The sequence below is a fragment of the Stegostoma tigrinum genome, chromosome 1, assembly GCF_030684315.1.
Source record: "Stegostoma tigrinum isolate sSteTig4 chromosome 1, sSteTig4.hap1, whole genome shotgun sequence".
In the NCBI taxonomy this organism is placed as follows: domain Eukaryota; kingdom Metazoa; phylum Chordata; class Chondrichthyes; order Orectolobiformes; family Stegostomatidae; genus Stegostoma; species Stegostoma tigrinum.
In genome coordinates this window covers 5014435-5042226 of record NC_081354.1, presented here as the reverse complement: position 1 = coordinate 5042226, position 27792 = coordinate 5014435, and the positions used below count along the sequence as shown (strand labels likewise).

Here is a 27792-nt window from a genome sequence, read left to right as displayed (position 1 = left end):
ACACACTGAGGTTATGATGAAACCACCCCCTTGTCTGAGGCCCTCAGGTTAAATCAGCACCGGTCACCTCCCTTTGATGAGACAACAGCCCATTGGTCTGGTTAGGCTGTGAAAAATTTATCTTCACTCCAGATGCAGTCCCACCAGTGCCCTATATGACTGAAGCTATAAAGATTATCAAATAGAAACCTGGTCTGGACAGAGTAAAACCAGTGGAATTTTATGAATAAATTTCAGTATCAAAGCACAACTGGACTAATAACACTTGGGTACTCATAAAATCTCAGACAGAACCCTCTTCTGATTTACTTCGGCTCTATCTTGATGTTTTCACATTGAAAGAATCTTGGAGAATCTATTGCGACCACCAATCACTTTCTGCCACCTTGATATAATCTTCATACTCAGAGAAAACCAATTTAAAAGCAAGCACTTAGTATTCATATATTCTAAGAGCTTTAATGTTACGCCACTCATTGGGATAGCCAATTACTCATTTCCCAATTTCTTTCTATTTAATACACACAAAAATACATTTACGGATAACTTAATAAATGTCAAGAGTAAAGGCAATTTTAAGCACCATGTGTGGTGCTCACAGAAAGGCTATTCCAATTACATCCATAGTCCTTATTTAGACGTAGGGGTTCTAGACAGGAGAGTCTAATTAGGTCACATCATTGAAACATTCAAAACTGTCAAAATAATTGCTCTTTCTGCAACCATCAAGTGGACAGAACCAATCCTCTTTTTAAATTCACGTTCCTTACACAGGAAGAAAACACAGTCTCAGGATGAAACAGCTCTTATCTAACTGCAAGTATGATCGGCAGTAACACTGTCGAAGCAATTTTTCAAAGATCAGCATCAACATTCAAGTGAATGTCATTCCCTTTCCTTTACATGGGTAGTCGAAAAAATGCGTAGGTACAAGTGGTCATTAAAGGGGTATTTTCATTTTTGGATTAATTTGTGAGTCATTGTGTTTTTGTTAAAAGGAAAATGATCTTTAAAGCAAAAAGAAAAAGGCGTTGACGGGCTTGATAGTGAAGAAATCGACATGCAGTTTCCCCAGGCAACTGATCAAGTATCTTTTTCAGATGGGCTTATGGACAGGGTAGACTTCCGGCTCCTTGGATTACACTCTCAAATGTAGAAATTGTCGATACATTTCTCCATCAGCCTGAATTATAAAACAGTCGAAATAAGAGCACTTGCATTATCCACTCAACGCAAGGAGAGTGTGCCTCATCTGCAACATCCAGTGTTATAGGGAGGAGCTCTAAAAGATACAAACGCCCATGCGCAATTTTTTTGCTCGTCCTTTTTAAAAGAAGTCATACCAGAACAAAAATGTAATCGCACAACATTATCAGGCAGATTTTAAGGTCTCCTGTGTAGATAAGTGCATTAAATGTTTCTTCAGGCCTAATAGCTCAGCTTATGCAAAGCTGTTAGCAAAAACCACTTCTGACAGAACACATGAAGTGTAATAATCCCCTAAAGCTCCATTTAAGGACCCCCAACCTCCAAAACACAAGGATTTGGTCTTTGTAATAATATTCATTTCGCACTTTTCTACTAAATTCAGTCAAGTGCCATTTTGTGCAATAGTGTGGATTGCGGGGAAGCTATGATTTCAACAAGACAATGTTTTCAACATTACATCTGCAATTTGTAGTGTTCCAGGGTCATACCTAGTTTGTTTAGAAATGGTTAACTGGCCTGGTGGGGGTTATGTTGGAAGGAATATTTGTCAGTGTGCAATGATTATTATATAAAGGCAACTGTTTACTCAGTGTAGAGTCACACACAGCATCACCTGCTGTGGGTTTATCTTTGTTGTGGAATTCAAATCTCAAATGGTCCACTAACTCTCCATCTCTTAATAAAAATAATATACTTTCTGCGTGTATAAATTACATCAACCATATACAATAAAGAGCTCTTTTTCTTATAATTTTTTATGAAAAAATTGAAAATCACTTACTATTGCTTCTTGATGTACTTCAGTTAGACCAAAATATGTCATGATAACTTGTGTTTCTAGATTAACTTAGCTCATGTCTCACAATGTATCTGTCGAGGCAACCAAATGAATTCTTTCTGGATTGTCTATTCTAAGCATGGTACCAACACTTTTCTGTACAAATTGTAAAAAGGTAATGGTGATTAATCATTTGAGCTGCTTCCATCTGTTCCCCTAACACCATGAATACAACCCTATGTTGCTCTGTCTTCATGGATTTGAAGTACTGTACAGTCTAGATGTTGGTACTTGGTTTTTGTACAGTAGAGTCTGCTCTCTTTAGATTAGATTAGATTAGATTCCCTACAGTGTAGAAACAGGCCCTTCGGCCCAACAAGTCCACACCGGCCCTTGAAGCATCCTACCCAGACCCATTTCCCTATAACCCACACACCCCTGAACACTACGAGCAATTTAGCATGGCCGATCCACCTAGCCTGCACATCTTTGGACTGTGGGAGGAAACCGGAGTGCCCGGAGGAAACCCACGCAGTCAGGGGGAGAATGTGCAAACTCCACACAGACAGTCACCCAAGGCTGGAATCGAACCCGGGTCCCTGGCGCTGTGAGGCTGCAGTGCTAACCACTGAGACACCGAGCCGCCCACTTTTAGATAGATTGCCACTATTCTGATGCTGGTATGTTGCTGTCTCTGCATTTTCTAAGGGCAACTGCTGTCTAATTCTCAGAAGTGTAAACAGGAGTTCAGGCTACAGATTACTAATCCCCACATTAAAGCTCCCTGGTACAGTTCTTCCATTGCTCACTCCTCAATGTCTATGTGACAGTTAATGTTGAAGTTGTAATAATTATACATATCATTACATGGGGAATTAATAAAGGGGAACAAGGAAATGACAGATAATTTATATTGATATTTTGCATCAGTCATCACTGCAGAAGAAACCATAAATGTCACAGGGAGAACAAATAAGCCAAGTGCTAATGGGAGGGAAGATCTTGTAACAGTCTCTATCATGAGAGGTGAAGTATTTTGTTTTAACACCAGCACATGATGGTCTGGTTCCAAGGTCTACAGGCAGGTCTCACATGAATCTGTAATGGTTTTTAAGAATGTTTGAAAAGGATTTTTAATAAGTTGTATCAATTGGTCAGGGATCAGTCATAATTTTCTTGAATGATACGAAATACTGGTCCATGAGACCTGGTAATCTGTGACCTGGAAACAGTACCAAGTGATAAACAAGAAACCATGTGGTTGACAGAGCAAAAGAACAGCCACAAGGAAAGCTGGAGGCTGAAGATAATCAGTGTCCAGGTGCAGACGCAGAGAGGAAGTAGACTGGCTCAGAAAAAGGAACACAGAATTATTATGAGGTAAAGGTGCAAATCACTCTCAAGAAACAATCAGTTTTTCTATTTGGCCAAAAAGGATACAGGAGCACTGTGTAAGATGGCTAAAATGATCTAAAATTTGGAAGGCTTTGCCAATAGCTCAGAGATGCTAAAGAGCTTTTCGGATAAACTGTGAGTTGGTTAGTCAACTGAAAAAGAACTCTGGAAAGTTTAGCACTTTTAGGAGCATCAAGACTGTCATGAGCAAGAGAAGGTTCATAAGAGTGTGCCTTTCTGATGATAACCATACCCTTGGAGAAACTCAGAGGTGAAAGCTGATGACATATAAAGATTCTGACTTAACCCGTCTGAATAAACCACACCACATCATGGAATACCTTTTTTTAAAATTCTTTAATGGGATGACGTCATTTCTGACAATGCAGCATTTATTGCCTATTTGCCAGAGGGCAGTTGAGAGTCAACCACATTGCTGTGGGTCTGGAGTCACATGTAGGCCAGACCAGGTAAGGATGGCAGCTTCCTTTCCTAAAGAAAATTGACCACATGGGTTTTTCCAACCATCAACAATGGATTCATGGTCATCATTAAATTCTTAATTCCATATATTTTTATTGAACTCAAATTCCAACATCTGCCGTGTTGGATTTGAACTCAAGTCCCCAGAATGTTATCTTGATCTCGGGATTAATAGTCCAGCGATAATACCACCAGGCCATCACCTCCCCATTGAATAGTTATGCAATGCCAAACATGCTGAAGTAAAACATTTGTGGTTGTGTCAGATGTATCTTTGTTCATCCCAGTTTTCCAAATTGAACCATAACATAGGTAAGTAGCATGATTGGGACTGTAAAACATAGCAGCAGAAGTAGGCCATTCAGCTCATCAAGTCTGCTCTGGCATTCAATGAGACCATGAATGATCTAATTAAGCACTGCCAATAAAACTCTCCAAATTCAGGAAATGCCACTATTGTGTTTCCAGGCAGAAAAGTGATGCACTTTTTTTAAAAAAACACTCGTTCCGTAAACATCTCACAGGCTGTGAGATAATAAAATGTGAGGCTGGATGAACACAGCAGGCCAAGCAGCATCTCAGGAGCACAAAAGCTGACGTTTCGGGCCTAGACCCTTCATCAGAGAGGGGGATGGGGAGAGAGAACTGGAATAAATAGGGAGAGAGGGGGAGGCGGACTTCTTCGGTCCGCCTCCCCCTCTCTCCCTATTTATTCCAGTTCCCTCTCCCCATTCCCCCTCTCTGATGAAGGGTCTAGGCCCGAAACATCAGCTTTCGTGCTCCTGAGATGCTGCTTGGCCTGCTGTGTTCATCCAGCCTCACATTTTATTATCTTGGAATTCTCCAGCATCTGCAGTTCCCATTATCACAGGCTGAGAGCTTCTCTTTTGCATTTTTCTCCGCCTGGCTTACTGAATGATAACAAGAAGCTATCACATTTCTCCAGCCAAGCCCCAGAGAAAGCGATTTTGCCTGCTCTCGTAGCTTTTGATCAATATGCCACAGGAGCTTTTTCCACTATTAAAGCCACAACATTTTAGCTGTGGGTTTGAACAAAGTCCCACCAACTTCACAGGACAGGCAGTGCACATGCTAGCATTATGCTGTCATTGATATGGCAAAGAACAGCAGGGGCTTTCGATAGGGGCACTGCTGATGTTTGTCAAGTGGAACAGGTTAGAAGGTCATTCAGCATTGAACATCCTGGTTCAGGGGAGAAACAACACAATGGATAATCAAAGAATCTAGTTAAGCAGAAACAGCATCACAGCAGAACTGGTCAAACAGAAAAGATAAAACACAAAAAGGCAATGCATGAGCATGTTAGCAAGTTAAACATTCCATCAATCTTAGCTGCAATGAATTATGGAGTTGAAACCGTCTCTGAGCTACCAGATTTGGAATTCAGATTACTGTCCAAACTAGATTAACATCTTGTGAGTGTGTACATTTCCCAATGTAGAACCTCACCCACAGACAACAAAGAACAGGGAGTCAACAGTTCATGTCCCAAATTTCCCCATCTCTAATATGGGGGGATATTCCATCCCACACTCGAGGATGGTGTGTCTTCTGTGACAGGGCTGCACACTTGTGTAATCAAGGCAGATAGTAAAATTTGAATTCAATAAAATACCTGGAATTAAGAATCTAATAATGGCTATGAATCCATTGTCAATTGTCGGAAAAACTCTTCAGGTTCACTAATGTCCTTTAGGGAAGGCAACTGCCATCCTTACCTGGTCTGGCCCATGTGTAACTCCAGACCCACAACAATGTGGTTGATTCTGAACTGCCCTCTGGGCAATTAGGGATGGCCAATAAACACTGCTTAGCCAGCGACACCCTCATCCCATTAATGAATAAAGAAATGTAACATCAACACCCATTTGTTCCATACCAGCTCTTCAGCTTATACCACCTTGTTTAAAGTGTATAGAATGGTAAAGCAAATACTAAGAATGTCTTAATAATAACTGAAAATAAAACTGTGGATGCTGTGAATCAGAAACAAAAACAGCAATTGCTGGAAAAGCTTAGCAGGTTTAGCAGCATCTGTGAAGAGATATCAGAGTTAACATTTTGGGTCGAATGACCCTTCCTCAGAATACTGAAAGTATCTTGTTTTCTTCAGGACAATAATAAAGTTACATCCTTTATAATGATTACTTTATTTTACAAGTAATCATGACAGTGCAACTGTACTGTCAGAAAGTGGCCACAGTTTTCCTGAAGTGCTCTGGGCTCAGGAATAATGAGACATCTTTTAAAGTGACTTTGGATTTTAGATTTAGGTTTCGCTAGATTTGGGTTTTGTTGTCACGTGTACTCAAGTACAGGGTACAAGACTACAGTGAAAAACACAATGTCGCTACACACAGCACCATCTTAGATACAAAGTACCTAGGTACAAAATCTTAGTTACAGAAACAGAAAAATAAAGAAATATGTTTAAAAGTTTGGCACTACAGTCTTCTTAGCATAAACGTTTAAAATTAAATTAATAGAGTTAAAATCTGGTTTCCCAGCAACCAGTTTCTCATTCACAAACAAAAACACAAATTGCTGGAAAAGCTCAGCAAGCTTGGCTGCATCTGTGAGGAGAAAGCAGAGTTAATGTTTCGGGTCGAGTGACCCTTCCTCAGAACTGAGCTTTTCGAATAATTTCTGTTTTTGCTACTGATTTACAGCATCCTCAGTTCTTTCAGTTTTTAAGAGTTTCTTTTTGTTGCTTTTGGTCTGTGGGAAATAGAAAGGTATAGTTTTTGTTGTTTTGATTACATCATGGGGGTGTTCTTACTGGAAACATAATAGCATGTTAATGACTCATGCCATAATTAACACGCAAACCAGCCCCAACTAGTTCAGGGGATGAAGAGACACAGCATGAGTTACAAATTGACAAAACATTGTTCCACAAACAGCATACATCTGTACCTTTCCCCACGATTTTTAAAAATTTGCTTGGATTTGCAAACTAATTATCATAAAATTTACTGTGTGGAGTTACAGCTGGGACTCAGGAGCATAAGTATCTCTCTGCTAAGATGTTGCTTACTGAGAAAAGTTACATCTTATTGAGGCTTTTCACTTACACTCTTCAGGAGAATTTACAAACGATACCAAAACGAAAGGAAAATAACATTTACACTGTACAGTTACCAACTCCCAGAAAGTATCAATGTTGTTTTCCCATTACTTTGGTATTTTCTGTGAATTACCCTGATGGGTGCAAGTTGAATCCTTGTCTCAGCAATACCCATATTCTGTTCTGCCAAACAACAATGCATTATTTGTTCAGTTACTGCCAGTAAATCTCCATCGCCCAGAAAGGGAACAACTGAGATTGGGAAGTCTCATTCTTTCAGGTAGTGAATTACTCTTAAGTTCTAAGCTGCTAATATTTCAAAGCTTACCATGTCATTTTCTTACTTTTCCTCTCCATTTGTCTTTCCTTCAATCAATCTAAATTTTTTTGCATTCAGTTTATTGCCCGTTTCTGCACCTGAATTGAGTTAAGTCTACCTATGATTCCTCTGTTTCCTTCCTCAAACCTTAAATTTCACCATTTATTTTACTGGCCAGACCAATACTTATTTCCCATCCTTAACTGTTAAGAGTCAACTACGGAGTCACGTGCAGACCAGACCAGGTAAGGATGGCACTTTCCTTCCCTATGGGAAATGAAACAGGCTTTTCCTTCAACAATCAACAATGGATTGTGACTCTAAATTCCAGAGGTTCATTGACTCCAAATTCCACCATCAACTACCACGGGATTTCAAACTGAGTCCTTAGAACATTACTTGGGTCTCTGGGTTAACAGTCCAGCAGTGATACCACTGGGCCATCACTTCCCCACTGGTTAGGAAGATGGACTTTTGGTGTTTTCAACGTGTCATCATCAGCTGACACTCCTAGCAAGTTGCAAGAAAAAGAATTTACAACCTAAAGAGTTCAGGGTGAAGTTTAGTTGTGGGCACACAGTCCGTATCCAAGTGACACAATGATACATTTTCACACAGGTTCAATTGATATGCTATGTTCTCTGAGGACAGCACACAAAAAAAGGATCCATCAAGACACCTTTAAGCAAAGAACATGCATCCATCAGCAGAGACCCACTGGCTAGCTATTGCATTGTTATTGCTTCCTCTAATTTATTTTATCTCTTTCAGTATTGCACTCTGCTCTATTTTTATAATTCCACTTACTTAGCTTAAACTGTCAGGCAGGTGCAATGAGCAACATTCTCATCCAGAATGTGGGAATAAGAGTAGGCCATTCTGCCGCTCGAGAACAGACTGCCCTTTCAGTAGATGCTGGCTGATTTATACCTGAACTCCATCCATCTCTGAAACCTTTAATACTGTCGACCTTCAAAATCCATCTATATCAGATTTGAAGATCTTCATCTCAATAATGCTTCTTTTTGTGGGAGGTGACGGGGTGATAGTTCCAGAAGTATTTCCTGATGTTGTCCCAGAGCTAATTTATAAGAATTTATCCTTTAACAGGATATGGGCTTTGATTGCACGGCCATCATTTGTTGCCTGTCCTTAACTGCCCTCGAACTGAGTGGCTTGTTACGGCATTTCAGGGGTAGTCAAGATTCAGCTGCATTGCTGTGCACCTGAAGGTCACACATAGGCCAGACCAGGTAAGAGCAGCAGATTTCCTTCCCTGAATGACATTGATGACCAAGATGGGTTTTCAGTTGTCATGGCCACCACCATTGACAATAGTTTCATATTCCAGATTTATTCATTGAATTCTACCAGCTTCCACAATGTATTGATAGGGAAGGATTAGATGGGATTTGAACCCAAGTCACTAGGTCATTAGAAGCAACAAAGTCAGAAATTTGCTGGACAAACTCGGCAGGTCTGGCAGCATCTGTGAAGTGAAAACAGCGTAAACAGTTACCCTTCTTCAGAACTGAACTTGTCTGCTTGTTTCCAATTTCCAACATCCGCATTTCTTTGTTGTGTGCCCAGGATATTGACCTGGGCCTCTGAGTAACTAGACCAGGGATAGGTCCATTCTGCCACCATCGCCCCTTGGGTTTGGATTCTCCCAGAAGGGGCAATTATTTTTTTTCCATCTATTAACCAATTCCTTTAAAGTAGCCAAAATAAACATGATGGATTGAAAGGCTGAATTGAAGCAATATGCTGGCCAACAGAAGAGTTTATAAGGATCATCCCAACTCAGAACATCATAGCATCATGTGATATTAAACTCACGTCACACTATCAGTTCCAACTAACCTACAGTGCACAGCAAGTGCTAACATGGATTGGCAGGGATGATATTCAAGGACCAATCAATCCCTCTGCAAGAGTATGATCACATGTCACCTTTACAGGATCTTGCATCAGTATCCACTCAATTTTATATCTCTGTTAAACAGCTGACAGTAGCCTCATCTTCAAGTTTCATAATTAATTGAGCCCGACAGTTAAGCAACTGCATCTAGGAGAAAAACACTCTGCTGTTGTCAGCTGCCATGATAATGCCTCCCACTCCATGACGATCCAGTAAGCATTGAAGAGTTAAGTCCATCTTTCAGATGGACGTGTTAAACAAGGATGCCATCAAACCTCTCCAGGAGCTTCAGTATATCAAGGAAGTGCAGGAGAGTTTTTCTCTGTGTCTTGGTCACTGTTTATACCTCAATCAATAACAGTGAAAAAATGGATGATTTATTTTGTTTATTGCTGCTTGTGGGAGCTTGCTATGCACCATGTGTCCCTTGGTGGGACAATATTTTAAAAGCAGTTCCCTCCAGGGCACCCTGATACACTCCTCAATCACCTTTCCCACACCTTCCCATGCAATCACAGGAGTTGAAACAACTGTCCTTTTACCTCCTTCAGCCTCACTTATCAATGCTTCAAAAACACTATCAAGGTGAAGCAGAAAATTACTTGTGCCTTCTTTCAGGTTAGTATATTACATCTGTTGCTCAACAAGCAGAGTCCTCTACATCAAGGAGACAAAACACACACGAGGTGACCAATTTGTTGAATATGGTCTCACAGTTCACAAGCATCAGTTCAAGCGTCAGGTTACTTGGTATTTTATTTCACCACTTTACACTTGTTCTCACATTTCTGCCCTTGAACTGCAACAGTGAAGTTGAATGTGAGCTGGAGAAACAGCTCCTCATTGTCTGATTACAGCCTTTATTGCCAGTGCACTCAAAACTGAGGTCACAAAGTGTGGAGCTGGATGAACACAGCAGGCCAAGCAGCATCTTAGGTGCGCAAAAGCTGATGTTTCGGGCCTCGACCCTTCTGATGAAGATGCTGCTTGGCCTGCTGTGTTCTTTCAGCTCCACACTTTGTTATCTCGGATTCTCCAGCATCTGCAGTTCCCATTATCTCTCAAAACTGAGGTCAACAATTCTTAGCCTATGAACTCTACCCTCTTATAGTTTGTAAAATCTGTTGTTTGTCTACTTTGTTTGAAGTTCATGGTGTCCACAAATTCAGCGTTGAAACCCCAGGAGGTGTTATCACTAAACTAGTAATCCAGATACCCAACTAATGTTCTGGGGACCAGGGTGCAAATCCCACCAACGCAGATGATGGAATTTGAATTCAATTAAAAAAAAGCAAACCTGGGATTGATGACGAAGAAACTGTTGCTGATTATTGATTCACTGATGTCCTCTAGAGAAGGAAACTGCCATCCTTACCTAGTCAGGCCTACATGTGTGATTCTAGACCCACAGCAAAGGGGTTCATTCTTAACACTTAACAATAAATGCTGACCCCACCACATCCTGTGAGTGAATTTTTTTTTAAAAACTGCTTCAACAAAGGGATCTGGAAATGTTTTCTAGACAGATGGAGCTTGTTTGTCTTATTCAACCCTGTGCTGAATTTCTACAGACTAGAGATGAAACTAATCCCCTTGTCATGTTCTCTCCTCATACCTCTGCACCCCCTTTCCATTTAAAATATTTATAAAGTTTCCCTCAGAAGATGCAGCGGTCTCTGCCTCAGCCATTCCCTGTGGCTATGCATTTCATGCTCCGACAACTCTCTGAGCAAAGACATTTTTCATCATCTCTCACCCTCCTCTCTCGTTGAGCGGGGGCTTTTAAATTGATGACCACCCACTGCGCAACTCGAGAGAATACCCTCCTCATTGCCCCTTCAGCAAAGCACTTGACAACTTTAAAAACCTTGCTGAAATTTCTTAACCAGCACTGCCCTACAATATTCTGTTGTTTTATTCCCTTTTCCACTTGTAACATTATTCAATTAAAGATAAATGTCAGTTCATTCCCAAGTACAAGTTTCCAGCAAAGTGCTGGTAGGAGTTTTCTGGTAACAACCACCGCAGGAGAGACAAACTAGGACTGAACTCCTGGAAAGAGAGTTAAAGACGTGCTTGCTCATTTGAGTCTCATTATATATTAATCAGAACAACCCTTCATTGTATGCTGTACAATTACAATATGTTGTCCCATAGACTGCTCCGTTCCCACTTAGTTTTCTTGTTATATCACTCTTAAAGACAATACCAACTGAGGTGTCTCAGGGATTTTATATTTAGGCCATTCACGCTTTTTATTAACTAGCCTCAGTTGTCTGCATTTCAAAACCATAAATCGAGTGAGTGCAAGGATGTAGATAGGTCCCTCTGTGTGTAGGTTCACAAGTTGTGGAAAATGATGAGGCCAGGATACACAGCTTCCTATTGTCCTATTAACAGAGCATTGGCTAACGATGCTCATGGCTCACTTACAACATTGAACCACTAACAATTGTACCAGCCAGCCAACACGTCTATTCACAATGTAGCCTACTTAAACTGTGAAGGAATCTATGGCACAAGCATCAACACTGACACAAATAGCTCCACACTTGCACAACCAGACCAAAGTTGTGGCTTTAAAGAAATTACAGATTTTTTGATCCTGCCTCTGTAGCATTTTCTCCATTTTTTGTGTTTTTTTTAATTCTTTCACAGGATGAGGGTGTTGCTGGCTAGGCAGCATTTATTGTCCAAACCTAATTGCCCAGAGAGCAGTTAAGAGTCAACCACATTGCTGTGGGTCTGGAGTCACATGTAGGCCAGTCCAGGTAAAGACAGAAGTTTCCTTCCCTGAGGGACATTAGTGAACCAGTTGGGTTTTTTTTCCCCGACAATTGACAATGGATTCACTGTCATCATTAGACTCTTAATTCCAGATATTTTATTGAATTCAAACTGCACCATCTGCCGTGGCAGGATTCGAACCTGGGTCCCCAGAACAATATCTGCGTCTCTGGATTAATAGTCCAGCGATAATGCCACTAACACATCACCTCTCCTATTTGGAAACATATCACCGTTCCTTCACCGTCACTGGGTTAAAATCCTGGAATTCTCTCCCTGATGGCAACCAGCAGCACATGGGCTGCAGCGGTGCAAGAAGGCAGCTCATCCCCACCTTCTCAAGGGGCAACTAGGGAGGGGTAATAAATGCTGACCCAGCCAGTTTTGCCAACATCCCCTGAATGTTCAAAAACATTATTATTATTGAACAGCTCTACATTCTGTTTTCTAGTTTCAATAACTGAATATTCCCACATACTTTAATTCTGTTCCTCTCATATATTCTTCATTAATATCACAACATGTGACTCAGCTTCACACCTCCAGTTTCTCACACAGCAAGCTTTGGCTGCAAGTTGCTGAAAAGGTGCGGAGTGCAGAAAAGACATTTGTCTCTGTTAGAAAACATGGATGCTGCAAGGAAGAAGCTTCCAGTGTAGCATCTGCGTACTTCCTCCACCAGGGAAACCACAATAGAGAGCCTGGCCAGCAGCTTGCTGCCTCATCCAAGCTAAATACATGGTTTGTGGAACATGGGGAGATAAGTAATGAGGCAGGCAGATAGTAAGTTGAGGAATACTGACGTTACAATTGTTGGGCTTTTATTTAAACGCTGGTGATGAGGCAGACAATTTTTTTCGCAGTATTTCTGGATATTCCATGGTATCAGTTTTGACTTGCTCTTTCACAAATGTGGGTACAGTCATATTTTAATAGAAATAGAGCTGACAAACATAACTTAAAAATACAATAAGGAAGGCAAAAAGATTACAGGGCACAAGTGGAAGAGGAGGAAGAAAATGCGATATATTGGATAACTCTTTCCAAGGTTATGGGCATGATTGGCTGAATGGCCTCCTGTAACATTTATGAATTAATAGGAGTAAAATTAAAGACCAGTCTGTGAAACCAAAGCAAGTATCTCATGCTGCACGGGAGAATAATTCAAGATTGATTGAGAACTGATGTAAAGTACATTCAATCAATGTACATTTCTCAATAAAATTATCAATTTCAGGCCCCTGGAGTTGAAATTCCACCTCTATTGTGAGCATGCTAGCTGTTATGTCTGTGTCTGAAAGGATCTGAGAGGGTTAACACTTGATTGAAAGCAGCCAGGGGAGAGTTGGGCAGGGCAGTTTGTAGGAGACAGATCCAGGGCTAGTGACCCTCTAACAGTCTCTAGATTCATCTAGACCATATTGATTGGTCAATATTGGTTGACCAATCAAATGGTCAAAGTACTCAATGTTAAGCAAAACACAATTTGTTCAAACTCTATAGTTAAAATACAACAAAAGAAAGATGAACTTAGCATAATAAATTGTGAAGCTGGATGAACACAGCAGGCTAAGCAGCATCTCAGGAGGACAAAAGCTAATGTTTCGGGCCTAGACCCTTCATCAGAGATCCGGTCTAGGCCCGAAACGTCAGCTTTTGAGCTCCTGAGATGCTGCTTGGCCTGCTGTGTTCATCCAGCTTCACACTTTATTATCTTGTTTTTATTGCTCCACCTTTTAAAAAAAAATCAAGGCTTCACAAGTTGTTTATCTTCTCATAGAATTGCCACCCACACCCCAAACTCTTTCTACAAAATACCAAGACAAAACACACCTCTTAAAAGCCACAACATTGTCACAGTCATTAACTGCACAGGAGGCCATTCGACCCATCAAGTCCATGTCAACTTCTAGATGCTTAGACTACATATTGACTACTGGCTGTACTTGTACTATTGAGGGTCATCTCTCTATAATACAGTCTACCATTGACCACCAAGTATATGCAATGTAGTGAACAAAGCAAATACCTCTATCCTCTTTTATATAAACATTTAGCTAAACACAATTAAATCCAGGTACATCAAAGCTAAAACATTGCAAAAACAAAGACACACCGTAACATATATCAAATGTTAGAAGTATGTGTAAAGTTAAACTGAAATGTTATTTTGAACAGAGATAGTGCACTCTAGTACCAGAGGTGCCCAACAGTCACATGCCTGTGGACATCAAGTGCTCCCTTTCCAAGGACACCCCGGCACAAACGTACCCACGCACGAGAGGCAGTCAGTCGGTACAAAGGCAGTCTCTATGGCACTTCAGTACTTTTCTATGTTCTCTACTGTGACATGAAATACCAAAGGGCACCATGCAGTCCACCATTAAACTTAGTTTTATTTAGTACGTCCTTTAAAAACATAAGATACAAAATAAGGAGTAGTTTCTATGGACCCTTGAGGCTACTATTCCTTTCAGTAAGATCCTAACAGATCTACAAACTAAATTCAATTTCCATGCACTCTCCCTTAATCCCTTTATTCCTTGCCACACCAAAGATGGAAGTAGGATCTTACAGGATCTACTCAATGACAAGCGCCCACAGCATTCTTGGATAATAATGTGAAAATATTCACAAAATCCTCCACCTGATCATATTTTCCCCAATCTCAATTCTATATAGCTGGCAACGTTTGGAACATCTAGAGACCTCAGGCTACATTGGCAATGTTTTCAATGAAGATTACAGGCATTCCATTCTCTGCTTTGGATGTCAACAGAGTTCAAGCTTGGCCAATGCAGCTCAGTTCAGTTGGAGCACAGGGTCAGAATACAAGATGGGCTGGGAACTTGTATCTTTGATTCTCACACTGCTGGGCTCACACTGATTATGCAGTGTAGAAGCACAGGCACAACCTATCAGCATCTGTGAGCCAGTTCAATGAAACCCTGTACAATTCACAGGCAGCAAGTGTCACATCTGAAGGCAATGATCCAGATTGACAGATCCATGCAGGTGAGTAAGATTTAACTCACTTAATATATTCTTGCAATCTGTCACTTTACAACTGAGCAAAGCAAAAAAAAGTGATCCTAACTAAGTGTAATTGCATTTCTGCAAACTCTGAAACAGCTAATGATAAGGCTCACTGCCAGAATTAACTAACAAGACTCATACAGTTGTCTCTCAGCCTCTGGGAAACAGTTTGACACTAGACCCCTTCTGAGATCTGTGCAATCCTCCTGGTTATCCCAACCTCTCTAGTTACTCATGTGATGGGGCCGATGGCCACAGTAATGAAGTCCAGCTTGATGCTAAAACTTCACAGACCTCGGGCAAAGCTACCCCAACCAGTCCAACAGACTTGTCTTAATATAGTAAACGCACCACAGCAAAATATCCCAAGACATTTCACAGCAGTATTCTTCTTCAGTCCTCTGCTGGAAAGTAGGTTCAATCCACAGTGTCACGTCCTCTAGCGTGGCACAGAAATGAGGTATGTGCCAAATCCAAACCAGCCAAAACAGTTATTGAAACCCATGTTGTTGGCACCACTCTGGTATATGCTGACTGCGAATTGGAGTTGCAGTATTAATATATACTTTTACAAGTAATTTGTTGTCTGTTGTTATGGACAGTGATGGGAGAGCCTTGATTTTTTTTTCCATCAAGGGTTAACCAGGAATCTCTCCTGTTCTTATTAGCTGCCATGATTCAGGGTGTTGGAAGGATTTCCATCTCAACCAATTTTGCAATGTTATAAACATGTCTTCCTTGTAGAGGCATGAAGATTTTGAACACCCTACCATCAAGATGCCACAGAAGGAGGTGTGTACAAAGATGAGCAAAGGCTTAATCAAAGAGGTAGGCTTGAAGGAGTCTCTTAATGGAACAAGACAAAGAATGTTTCTCGTACAAAATAATAACGCAGCTCTTCTTACTTATAAGGGAGACTCAACGAATATTAATGGATGTTTAAAGGGAAACAGAGGCCTTAACATTTGTTCCGAGTCAGGTGCACTGAGAGGGGGAAGGTCAAACATAACGTTTAAAACCATTTGTTCGCACTTTCGGTCAGAGAGGGGCAGATTGGATTTAGAATCAGAAAGAATGCCCCAGGAAGAGCTGAGGAAGTTGCCTTTCTTGAGGAAGCCTGGGAAGAACTTGGGTTCTAACACTGTGGCCAAACATTAAAACAAAAGTTAAAATATGAACCATTGAAATTGCTCTTCAATGCTCCCCTCAACTCTCTACATAGTCCCCTTGCTCCAGTCTTGCCAACACACCACTGCCCTATGACCTCCCCTTATAGAACATAGAACAGTACAGCACAGTACAGGCCATTTGGCCCATAATGTTGTGTTGGCCCTTCTCTGATTCTAAGATCAAACTAACCTGCATACATTACATTTTACTTTCATTCAAGTGCTTATCCAAAAGTCGCTTAAATGTACCTAATGTATCTGATTCTACTACCACTGCCGGCAGCGCACACACCACTCTCTGTGTCAAGAACCTACCTCTGACATCTCCCCTACACCTTCCTTCAATCACCTTAAAATTATGCCCCCTCATGATAGTCTTTTTCGTCATCTTGTACATCTCCATCAAGTCACCTCTCATCCTTCCTCAGTCCAATGAGAAAAGCTCTAGTCTCGCTCAACCTTTCCTCATGAGACCTGTCCTCCAGTCCAATCAGCATCCTGGTAAATCTCCTCTGCACCTTCTCTCAAGCTTCCACATCCTTCCTATAACGAGGTGGCCAGATGTGAACATAATATACTTTCATGCCCCTGGACCCCTCTCCATTTCCCCCATTACCTCCTAATAGCCTACTTCCACCTACCACCCTTTCCCCACCACGCCAACTCACCTATGCAGCAGAATATATTCTCCTGAGAAAAGCACTCTCATTCCCAAAACCATGTCAATAATTCTTGACAGATCTTGATGGTTCTTCACAAGGCTTTACAAGTTGGATGGTTCCATGGGATTTACATATCTTCTACATGCAATCTGCTCTGCTGTTAACTACTGCAAAGGGCATCTGACTCCCTACCAGGGCTCCTGCCAAAGGGACCCTTCAGATGGAGCATGGCCAACACAGTAATCATAGGTGACTTCAATCTGCATCTGGTTGGATCAACAAACTGAGCACTGAATCTGTGGAGAATGGGTTTCCGGTGCGTGTTAGCAATGGTGTGTTGAAGACTGACTAGAGCAGTTGCAATTTTATATCTAGTATTAAGGAATGAAAGCGACTCAATATTAATCATGATTTTGAGGGATCTTTAGAAATGAAAGGCTATATGGTGTTACTATTTTATATTATGTTTGAAAATTCTGAAGCAATGGTGTTAAGCATGAATGGAGGAACTTAAGAATACATGAGGGGCAAAGTGACTGAGGGGTTGGGAAAATCCAGTAAAATGTATGACTATACACAAGCAATGGATGGTCTTTCAAGAACTGTCACCTGGCTCACTATTACTTCAAGGTGCAAGGAGTTAGAAATGTCGATCAACCATGGCTAAGGAAGTTAAGGATTATATAAAATGAAAAACTTATGAAGTTTCCAGAGGCAGAGGTAAGTCTGAGGATTGTAAATTTTAGAATACAGCAAAGGAGAACCAAGAAACCTCAAGGGAATGGGAGATTAGGCTATGAATGTAATCTGCAAAATGGATTATAGAAGCTTCTATAAGAACATAAGAAGGAAACATTTGGCTGAGGATAATATAGATCTATTACAGACTGAGTCAGCAGCATTCATAATGGGGACTGGAGAAGCAAAATGATTACTTTGCATCTGTTTTCACTGAGGAAGGCGCAAGATATCTCCCAGAATTAGAGATTCAAGTGTTTTTAAAGTTCATTTCTTGGATGTGGGCATCGCTGGCGGGGCCAGCATTTACTGCCCGTCCCTAGTTGCCTTTGAGAAGGCGGGGGTGAGCTGCATTCCACCTGCTGTGGGTAGACCCATAATGCCATGGGGGAGGGAATTCCAGGATTTTGACTCAGCGACACTGAAGGAACGGAGATATATTTCCAAGTTAGCACTAGGGAAAACGTAGAATTGAAGAAATTTAGTAAGAAGGTTATCCTGGAAAAACTAATGGGGCCAAAAGTCAATACATCCCAAGAATCTGATAGTCTAGTTCCTGGAGTGTTGATGGAGGTGGCTATGGAGATAATTGATGCAACTGTGATCAACTTCCATAATTCCTTGGATTTTAGGATAACTCCTGCAGATGGGAAAAAGCAAATATCATACCGTATTGAAAAAGGGGTGAGAGAAAAAAGACTGAATGATGGGCCTGTTAGCTGGGAACTAAGTGTGCAGGGGTATGTGACATTACAAAAGGACAGACAGGAAGTAGAGGGTGTTGGAATAGCATTGTTATTATGGGATGTAATAGATAAGCTAGATGGATAAAATCAGGTCCGTTCTCACGTAACTACAGTACCCCTTTCAGGTGTTAGATTAGACATGAACAGATTAAGTGTTGGAGCAGGCTCAATGGGCTGAATGGTCTACTCCTGTTCCTATATCTTTTGACCTTTGCTTCCGTGAGCTGCACACCTGAGATGCCATGGGACCCCATCCACAAAAGTACCTTAGATCATGAAAGCAGTACTATAGTTACAGAAAAGAAATGCACTGAGGACAGATCTGCTCATTTGCTTGAACTATTGTGCAGAAATAGCCCATTCAGCCCACCAAAACATATACCACTACCTACAATAGTCCTACTTTCCCACAGTATTGAATGTAATGATACTTCAAGTGCTTATCAAGTACTTTTTAAGGTTTGAGAGGTTCCCCACTTTAACTAGCCACCCAGGCAGAGCATTCTAATCTCCACATTTTGGAGTTCAGACATTATAGATGCCAAGGTGCAGCTTGAGCGGAGGGAGCTGATCATTTAAACAGCCAGAGATAACAAGGTGTAGAGCTGGATGAAGACAGCAGGCCAAGCAGCATCAGAGGAGCAGGAAGGCTGATGTTTCAGGGCTGAAACGTCAGCTTTCCTGCTCCTCTGATGTTGCTTGGCCTGCTGTCTTCATCCAGCTCTACACCTAGTTATCTCAGATTCTTCAGCAACTGCAGTTCCTACTATCATTTAAATATCCAGCTGCCTCTGTGAAACACACATCCATCCATCATGGACAGCTCTCAATTCTGCTCCTGCAAAAATGGGAAAATCCATCAGAACCTCGGATTCCTGACCGCTTGTACCATTTTTGCCGCGGTGGGGAAAACCCCAACACAGACAGAATGTTTCCCCGTTTGAATTTTTATGTTACATCAGCAAAGCCTTGTTATTACTTTTCCATCACAAGTTTGAGAAAAAGTCTGCAAGAAATTCAGAATTGTTGCCATCAAGATAGCTCAGATCCTTCAATCAATTAGCAACACTGCATTAAAATTACAGCACAGGACTGAGATGTGAGAAAATGTCTTCATTTAGAAGGTGATCAGTCTTTGGAATTCTCTAACTGAGAGGGTTGCAGAAGATCAATCATCGAGTATGTTCAAAACTGAGACTAATCAATTTCTAAATAGCAATGATGTCAAGAACTGCAGGGATAGCACAGGCATATGAATTTGAGATAGAGAACCAACTGTGACCTAGAGTGGCAAAGCAGGTTCAAGGGGCTGAATGGCCTCCTCCAGCTGCCATGTCCTTCTTGTTCTGTCCCACTTTACTAATGGGAAAAATTTGGTCTTGACAAATATCCCCATCTCTGCAAAATGATTTTCAATATAAATGAATTAAATCTAAAATTCACTAATCGGTCATCTATATTGAAAAATGTTCCATTTCTTCTATTATCCCACAATACTGGCTTACATTTATTTTACCAATTTGGGAACAAAATAAGCAAACAGCCCAGTGTCTACAAATACCGCTGACCTATGTTTTTGTTGCTTTGCACTGTGGTCTGAGCCATCTGTCTCACACTGAGCTTCTCAAGTTAAAAAGAACAAGAGGAGCTACATGTGAGCACGAGTCCAGTTCCTTTGGCTTTGTGGCTCCTTGCTTGACACTGTGGGCTATTCAGAGGAAGAGGAAATTTTGCCTCCAGTCAGTCTGTCAGTGCCAGCCATCAAGCTGCACCAACCCGATGTTCTTACCAACATGACTCTGTTTGCAGGGTGCCTTCTTGAACAGTTCCAGGAAACCAGTTTCAGAATTAATTAGGCAGGAAAAACACTGCTCATGAATCTCAGTGAAATTAGTCGCAGAAACCTCTGCAGGCCAACTCACTTAATTTATCTGAAATTCAGAACCGAGAAACTGGACTCTCATGGTTAATGAACAAAGTGAAATTTGAAAAAGCGCTCCTCTCCAGTTTCTTTCATGCAGTTACACAGAATATTCAACTCAACTGGTCTACACTGTGTTAATGCTTCACACAAACCTCACTGGGCTTATATTCTCTCAACTTATTCCTCCTCCTATTCCTTTCTCTCTTGTGCATTGTGTTGATATAATTCACCTGAACCACTCCTTGTGGTAGGGAGTTCCACATTCTGAATAAAGAAGGTTTTGTCAGATTTCTCACTCACCAACACTGGTCCCTGATCCAGAAACCTCTAGATTTTAAAGCTCTCATCCTGGTTCCTACATTTGATCACTCAACCATTGGCACTGTGCTTTCAGTCTTTTTTGTATTCATTCATGAGATGTGGGCATCGCTGGTCAGCATTTATTGCCCATTCCTATTTGCCCAGAGGGCAGGTAAAAATCAACCACATTGCTGTGGGTCTGGAGTCACATGTAGGCCAGACCAGATAAGGATGGCAGTTTCCTTCCCGAAAGGACATTAGCGAACCAGATGGGTTTTCCCAACAATGGTGTCATGATCGTCAGTAGATTTGTAATTCCAGATTTTTTTTATTGTTTTCAAATTCCACAATCTGCCATGGTGGGATTTGAATCTATGTGCCCAGAACATTACCAGGGTCTGTGGGTTAAAAGTTTAGCAATAATACCACTAGGCCATCGCCTCCCATAAAAGTAGGAACTTTTATACCTAAAACATAAACGTTCCTCAGTACATCTCCTTTAAGTTCTCCTCCTTTGCTATGCTCCTTAAAACCCACCACTCTAGCCCACTTTAGGACCTGACGTATTACCTCCTTCTGTAATTCTGTTACATATTTATTTTACAAATGGCATAGCATGTTGAAATGTTTTCTTACATTAAAAATGTTTAATAAAGACGAATTGTGACTTATTAATCGTTGTCATATACTGGTGGTCTTCCAGCTTTGCAGTCCGCTGTGAGCTGAATATGGATTTTCAACCAATAACTGGACAAAGTTTGTGGCTTCCACGTGTCATTGTTCACAGAGATATTGTAAAGTAGTGTTGCCTCCACCATTTTCTCCCTGCTTATTGCAACTCTTTCTTTCCCTCTCTCCACCTTCTTCCATTTGCTTCACTCCTTGCCATAATCCAGACCCATACTGTCAGAAGTTTTTCCTGTACATTCATGGGATGTGGGTGTCATTGGCTGGGCCAGTGCTTATTTCCCATCCATAGTTGCCCCCTTGAGAAGGTGGGGGTGAGCGGCCTTCTTGAACTGCTGCAGCCCATGATCTGCAAGTACAGCCACAACACTGTTAGAGGGAGTTCCAGGATTTTGATCCAGCAACACTGAAGGAACTGAGACGTATTTCCAAGTCAGGATGGTGAGTCCTGTCACTTGCACTTTTCACTCCAGATCAGATGGCTGTGATCCTTGCTGGAATACAGTCATACACGAGGAACCTTCTCCAAATCTTCAGCAAGTTGATGTAATCTGGAACGCACCGCGTCAGAAGTGTGGATGTGGAAGGGAAATTGATAGCTGTTTCCAGAGGGATTTGGATAAAAACTTGAAAGGAATGAGCAGTTGGGCTTGGTGGCGAGGAGCGTGGCAGAGGAAGTGGGATGAATTAGATAGCTCTTTCAAACAGCCATCAGTAGCACAATGGCTTCTATGTCTCCTTCAATGCTGATGTCATTCCACAGCTCAAACATTCCTTGCCAGCTACACTAGAAGCTGAGATTAAGTCCCATCATCATGAAACAGAAAAAAGCCAAATGCTGTGGATGTTGTAAGTCTGAAATAAAAACAAAGTGGTGGAGAAACTTGGCAGGTCCTGGCAGCATCTACCCAGAAAGAAACAAAGTTAACAGCTCAGAAGCAATAGACATTTCTTTTGAAAAGTTGTGTTAGTGTAGCAGAGTATGACTCTTGAGATTGGTGTTTTATTCTGCAATTGAGCTGATAATATGCACGTGATCGATATCTTTTTGGGAGTGATTAATGCTGCAGCAGTGTGTAAAGTTAATTTACAAAAGTCTGCACAGCATTATAATTCATTTTAGAAACTAAAAGAGGTTCATCTTCTTGATGTCATGCCACAGTGCTTAGTTAATTAGTGTAGCATGGAAATTCACCAAGAGAATTCCAGTATGCCAACTAACCAAGAAAGGACAGCAGTGCAAATGACTCAGGGTCAGTCACCTCCTCTGCAAATTACTAAACGCTTCTATCAACATCATCATCTTTCATATCCTTGTAAAAATATTTCATTAGAAGCTACTGCTGGATCTGCTTTCTGCTGCTTCACCAGGGTCATTACAGCCATTGTAATTTATTATAAAATCAGGTGTTTTACATTATGTGATAGATCCAGATCGCATGTTTTAATATCTTTGCATGAAACACTGCCTGATTAAATATAACTTACAATTATTGTAAAGTTGTCTCTTGTCCATTACACCATTAATTAATAACGCATCTCTGATTAAGATGCAAGTACACGTGGCTGAACTAATTTGCTGCAACATGCTGAGAGCGTTAGAGCCTAATGACCCACCAAAGTGATGGGAGATTTCACACTGACCAGAATCTCCACAGCTTCACCAGCTTCAGGATCAGCAAAGGTTGCCACAAACAATTACAACAACTTAACGTGTGAGATCTTCCCAACCTGCATTATTGAGCTGAAAAAAAACAAACTGAACTTCAGCAACCCAAAGGTGGGCAGGGATGGGGTGGGAGATAGTGAGGTCAGAGTCAGGTAGTTTTTTGGAGTTTCACCAAAATCTCGAGGGTTTATAGGGTGAGCAAAGGTCTTTGCCTAAGTGTCATGTCAAGTGGTGCGGGTGACAATGGCTTCCTGATCACAGCAACAGCAGATGATGGTGTTGTTGGAGAGTTCTAGTTAAGCCAATCTCAGCAAGGTCCAAGACAACACCAAACCCAACAAGAATTTGACAAGAATAGTGACAACTTCATCAACACCATTCTCTTGAAAAGAATTGTCTGGTTTAGGCAATAAAGGGGATAGCTCGTGGTACTTTCTGGATGGTATGAAGTTAAATCCGGTGGATGTCCAAAGAGACTTGGGGGTTTAAGTGCAAAGACCTCCACACTGTCACAAACGAGTGTAGAAAGAAATCAAGGAAGCTTACGGAATGCTGGTTTTTATATCGAGCGGACTGGTGTACAGGGATGAAGAAGTTATACAAAACCCTAGTTAAGCACCAACTAGAATCCTGTGAGCAGATCTGGGGCACTGTGCCTTGGGAAGGATAGATTGGCCTTGGCGGGAGTATACCATAAGTTTACAAGCTTGATATCTGGAGGCTAAAAGGATTGGGTTTGAGGAGAGATTATATAAATTAATCCTGTTTTCTTTAGAATTTAGACGGTTAAGGGGTGATCTGATCAAAGTCTTCAACAAATTAACACATAAAGGCAGGATAGGTAAAATGAACTATTTCCACTGGTTGGGGATTCTAGAACTAGGGCCACAGTCTGAGAATTAGGCCAGGCTGTTCAGGAGCGACGTAAGGAAGCACTTTGACACCCAAAGGGTGGTCGATGCTTGGAACTCTCTTCCACAAATGGCAGTGGATACTGGATGAGTTGTTAATTTTAAATCTGAGATGGATACCTTTTTGTTAAACAAAAGTATTAAGGCATATGAGCCAGAGGTGGGTACATGGAGTTAGATCACAGTGTGACTGAACAAGTGGATGCTTCAGGTCATGTGGTCAAGAGGCATCATGGTGACAAGGCTGGGCATGGAGGGGGGGTACTGGGGAGTTGTCAAGGATGGCCTTTTACAAATTACAGACAAGAAACTATTATTAGGTGATGTAATTACGCAGAAAGTTAACAAGAAACATATGATTAATTACCTCATTAGTCAAACAACTCTAAAACATTAATCAGATATCCAAGGTGAATTGAGAGCTAACGATAAGCAAAATGTTAGATCTGTTATAGATGGGGAACTAAACTTAATTCCAAACCTGTACAGGCAAAACAAATTGAGGAATAGTTATACAGTTGTTGTTAGAAAACAGCCTATACACAAAGAATAATTTCCCAGTTGTATTAACATCTGTCTTTTTTGTAAGCTTTGACATTTAGGTGCCATCATAATCTTTATTTCTAATATCTATGTGGTTGTATGCAATGATTGCATCCAATTAAAATGACACATTGCAGAGGATGCTATTCTGTCCATCTTGCTGCGAGGTTCTTTCCAGAGCTGCAATGGAATTGAATTTCAAGTCCTTCATGGTTCAAGTGGTTGATCCAAAATCACCTGCTCGATCGTTCAGCCTCGAGTCTTGCGTACCACTCTATACAAACGGGGCTTATGTCATCTTGACCTTAACCCCACTTTCCTGCCTGCTTTCCATAATCCTTTAACCCAGTACTAATTCAAAATCTGTTTATCTCCTTAAATTTACTCATCGTCCCAGCATCTACTGCACTCTAGGGTAGTGAATTCCTCAGATTCGTGATCCTTTGAGAGAAGTCATTCCTGCTTTCCTGCTTTCTCTCCACAGATCCTGCCAGACCTGCTGGATTTCTCCAACAATTCTTGTTTTTGCCTCTTTCCTCCTCACCTCTTGTTTTAAATCATCTACCCCTTATCCTAAATCTACGACCTCTCATTCTAGATTGCCCCACAAGGGGAAACATCCTCTCTGTATCCACTTTATCATTCCCCTTCAGCATCTTGTATCCCTCAATTAGGTCGCCTCTCATTCTTCTAAACTCCACTTAGTATCGGCCTAAACTGCTTAACCTCCCTTCATACGAGGCACAGCAATATTTCTTTATAAATATTGTTACAAACACCAATTAATGTAACTATGTTAAAGAAACAGTATATCAAGTCAAGATACAAATTGTTAAACAAAGTACAACTTTTCTTTTTCCAAATTTTCAATCCTCTGCTTAAGATCATACATATGCACAATCTGTTTATGAATACCAGCAAACAGATTCATCCTAAAATTCCAAAACTCAGGAACACCACTGCCAACCCACTTCAAACAGACTGGGAACCAAGCAACAAACCTGCTGTCTAGAAGCAGATGAGCCGATTCTATATTAAAACTAATGAGCCCAACTGCCACAAATTTCACAGACTTTAAGGTTGTGGATTGGTTCTCTCAGAGTTCAAGAAACTTACAAATAAGTGGAGACAAGACAAGGCAGATTTGTTGGGTGATAATAAAATGTGAGGCTGGATGAACACAGCAGGCCAAGCAGCATCTCAGGAGCACTTGTTGGGTGAGTGTTTTTCAGCACAGCTTGTGGGCCAAACGCAGCAGAATGTTTCTCCCATAACTCCTCGAGGTTTACCTCTCCACAATACAGTCTCTCCTCCTTCCACTCATCATTTCTTTCGTGACAATGGTATCTCACCTCTACCATCTTCCACACCACTCATTCTTTGCCCTGCAAGTCCCTATCCAATGTTGACCTGTAGCTATAGTATGTTATCGCTCATCCAGCTCAATTTCTGGTCAATGATTACCCTCAGGATGCTGACCCAAGAGGGATTCAGTAATGGGAATGCCATTGAATGTCAAGGGAAGATGGTTCAATTCTCGCTTGTCAAAGATAGTCATTGCCTGGCAATTTGTGTTACTTGCCACTTATTAGACCAAATATGAATATTGTCCAGGTCTTGCCGCATATAAACACAGACTGATTCAGTGCTTGAGGAGTTGGGGAAGATGCATTGTTCAGTCAACATGAACATTATGCAATCAGCGGTGAACATCCTGACTTCTGACCTTACTTTGGAGAGAAGGTCATTACTGTAGAAGCTGAAAATGCTTGGGGCATAGGTTTTAAAGGGGATATCATAAAACATGCCTATGGTGCAGGCAATTAATATCAAGGATAGGCAAGAGGTCAGAATTGAAGGAGCACAGAAACTTCAAAGTGTGGGAAGGGAGCAGATAAATGAGTGAGAGAGGAACAAGGCTAGAGAGATTTGAAAAGTAGGATTTGAATTTTCAAATACACCAAAGTAGCAATGATTATTAATCCATCAGTTTGCAAATGATATACAACTGCCATCAGAAAATAATACACTTCAGTTACACACCTATTGCACATGTGTGATACTTCCATTATCTGGCAGCCAAATTCGGCACAGTTCATTGCAAAGCAATTAATGATGGATGGCTGGATTACTGAAGGTGTGCACAAGGTGCAGTAAATCTACTTAACCCCTGTATCTCGGCAGAACACAGAGAACACAAAACAAACAGGCAAGCTGTAGGCTTCAAGTCTCAGTCATTGAGATGCAGCGGAAATCCTTTCACTGGTACAATCGGCGTGGCATTAAAAGCTCCCAGACTGTTTTCACAAAACTTCAAAACATCTTTCCCAACATTTGGTGAAGAATAGACTTCTCCTAATGGGCTAGCCAATACTATCAAAAACAAAACTAACTGTTCATTCATCAGATTGTCATTTAGGGAACGTTGCTGTGTCTCAAATAACCACCTTGCAAAAACTAATCTGTTTTTAAAGACTTTCAGATTCATTTGGGACACAAAAAAAGCACTATGTAAAATACAATGATTTATATGATACTTCCAGAATCCTAATTTAATTTGCTTGGGTAATGATAGCCCTTGCTCCATATCATAGGTGCCTCTTTCAAAATATGACTTTCTCATCCCTTAGAATCATAGAATCCCTACAGTGTGGAAACAGGCCGCTCGGCCCAACAAGTCCACAACAACCCTTATAGCATTCCACCCGGACCCATTCCCCTATAGCCCACCCAATACACACATCCCTTAAGACTACGGGCAATTTAGCATGGCCCATCCACCTAGCCTGCACATCTTTGGACTGTGGGAGGAAACTGGAGCACCCGGAGGAAACCCACCCAGACAACAGAGAGAATATGCAAACTCCGCACAGACAGTACCTGAGTCTGGAATTGAACCAGGTCCCTGGCGCTGTGAGGCAGCAGCGCTAACCACTGAGCCACCGTGCCGCCTTGTGTTGGCTAATACAGCATGACTGGGGTAGTTGTGTTGGCAGGTGTGGAATACTAAATAAATTATCCTGGTTCATTCCAAGAGTGATTATTGGTTGATTCATCATTAAATCAATGCATTTCAAACCAGGAGGCTATGTTTGGGCATTTGATAGTCTTCTTGAAAAGGTTTAACTGACACTCTTACAATGAAAGAGAATACACTGACAGAGCATATGTTGGCAACTCAGAAACGGAGTGTGTATGATCAGAAAGAACCAACACCTCATCAATACACCCATAGCATCAGCTCCCAGTCTGAACCTCCCAAAGGCAGTGCATATCACTCCAACTAGATAAGCTTGGGGCATCAGCAAAATGGCCATCTGCTCCCAAAATGGAAGATGGGGCTCAACCCAAACTGGAATTGCGGCCATGACCATGGAATACATCATGTCAAACTGCTCACAAACACGTGCTGTGAAAGAACTCTCAT

General features: G+C 41.2%; 1 protein-coding gene across 1 annotated transcript in view; it reads right to left on the bottom strand.

The window, feature by feature from the left end:
* Positions 1-1146: 1146 nt before the first annotated feature.
* stpg2 (sperm-tail PG-rich repeat containing 2) overlaps positions 1147-27792 on the bottom strand; it is a 168906-nt gene continuing 142260 nt past the window's right edge. The window contains exons 14-15 of the mRNA XM_059650982.1: positions 3223-3332; positions 1147-1183 (exon numbers count right to left, since the gene is read on the bottom strand). Coding sequence (XP_059506965.1) covers positions 1147-1183; positions 3223-3332 — 147 coding nt within the window. The remainder of the gene's footprint in view (positions 1184-3222; positions 3333-27792) is intronic.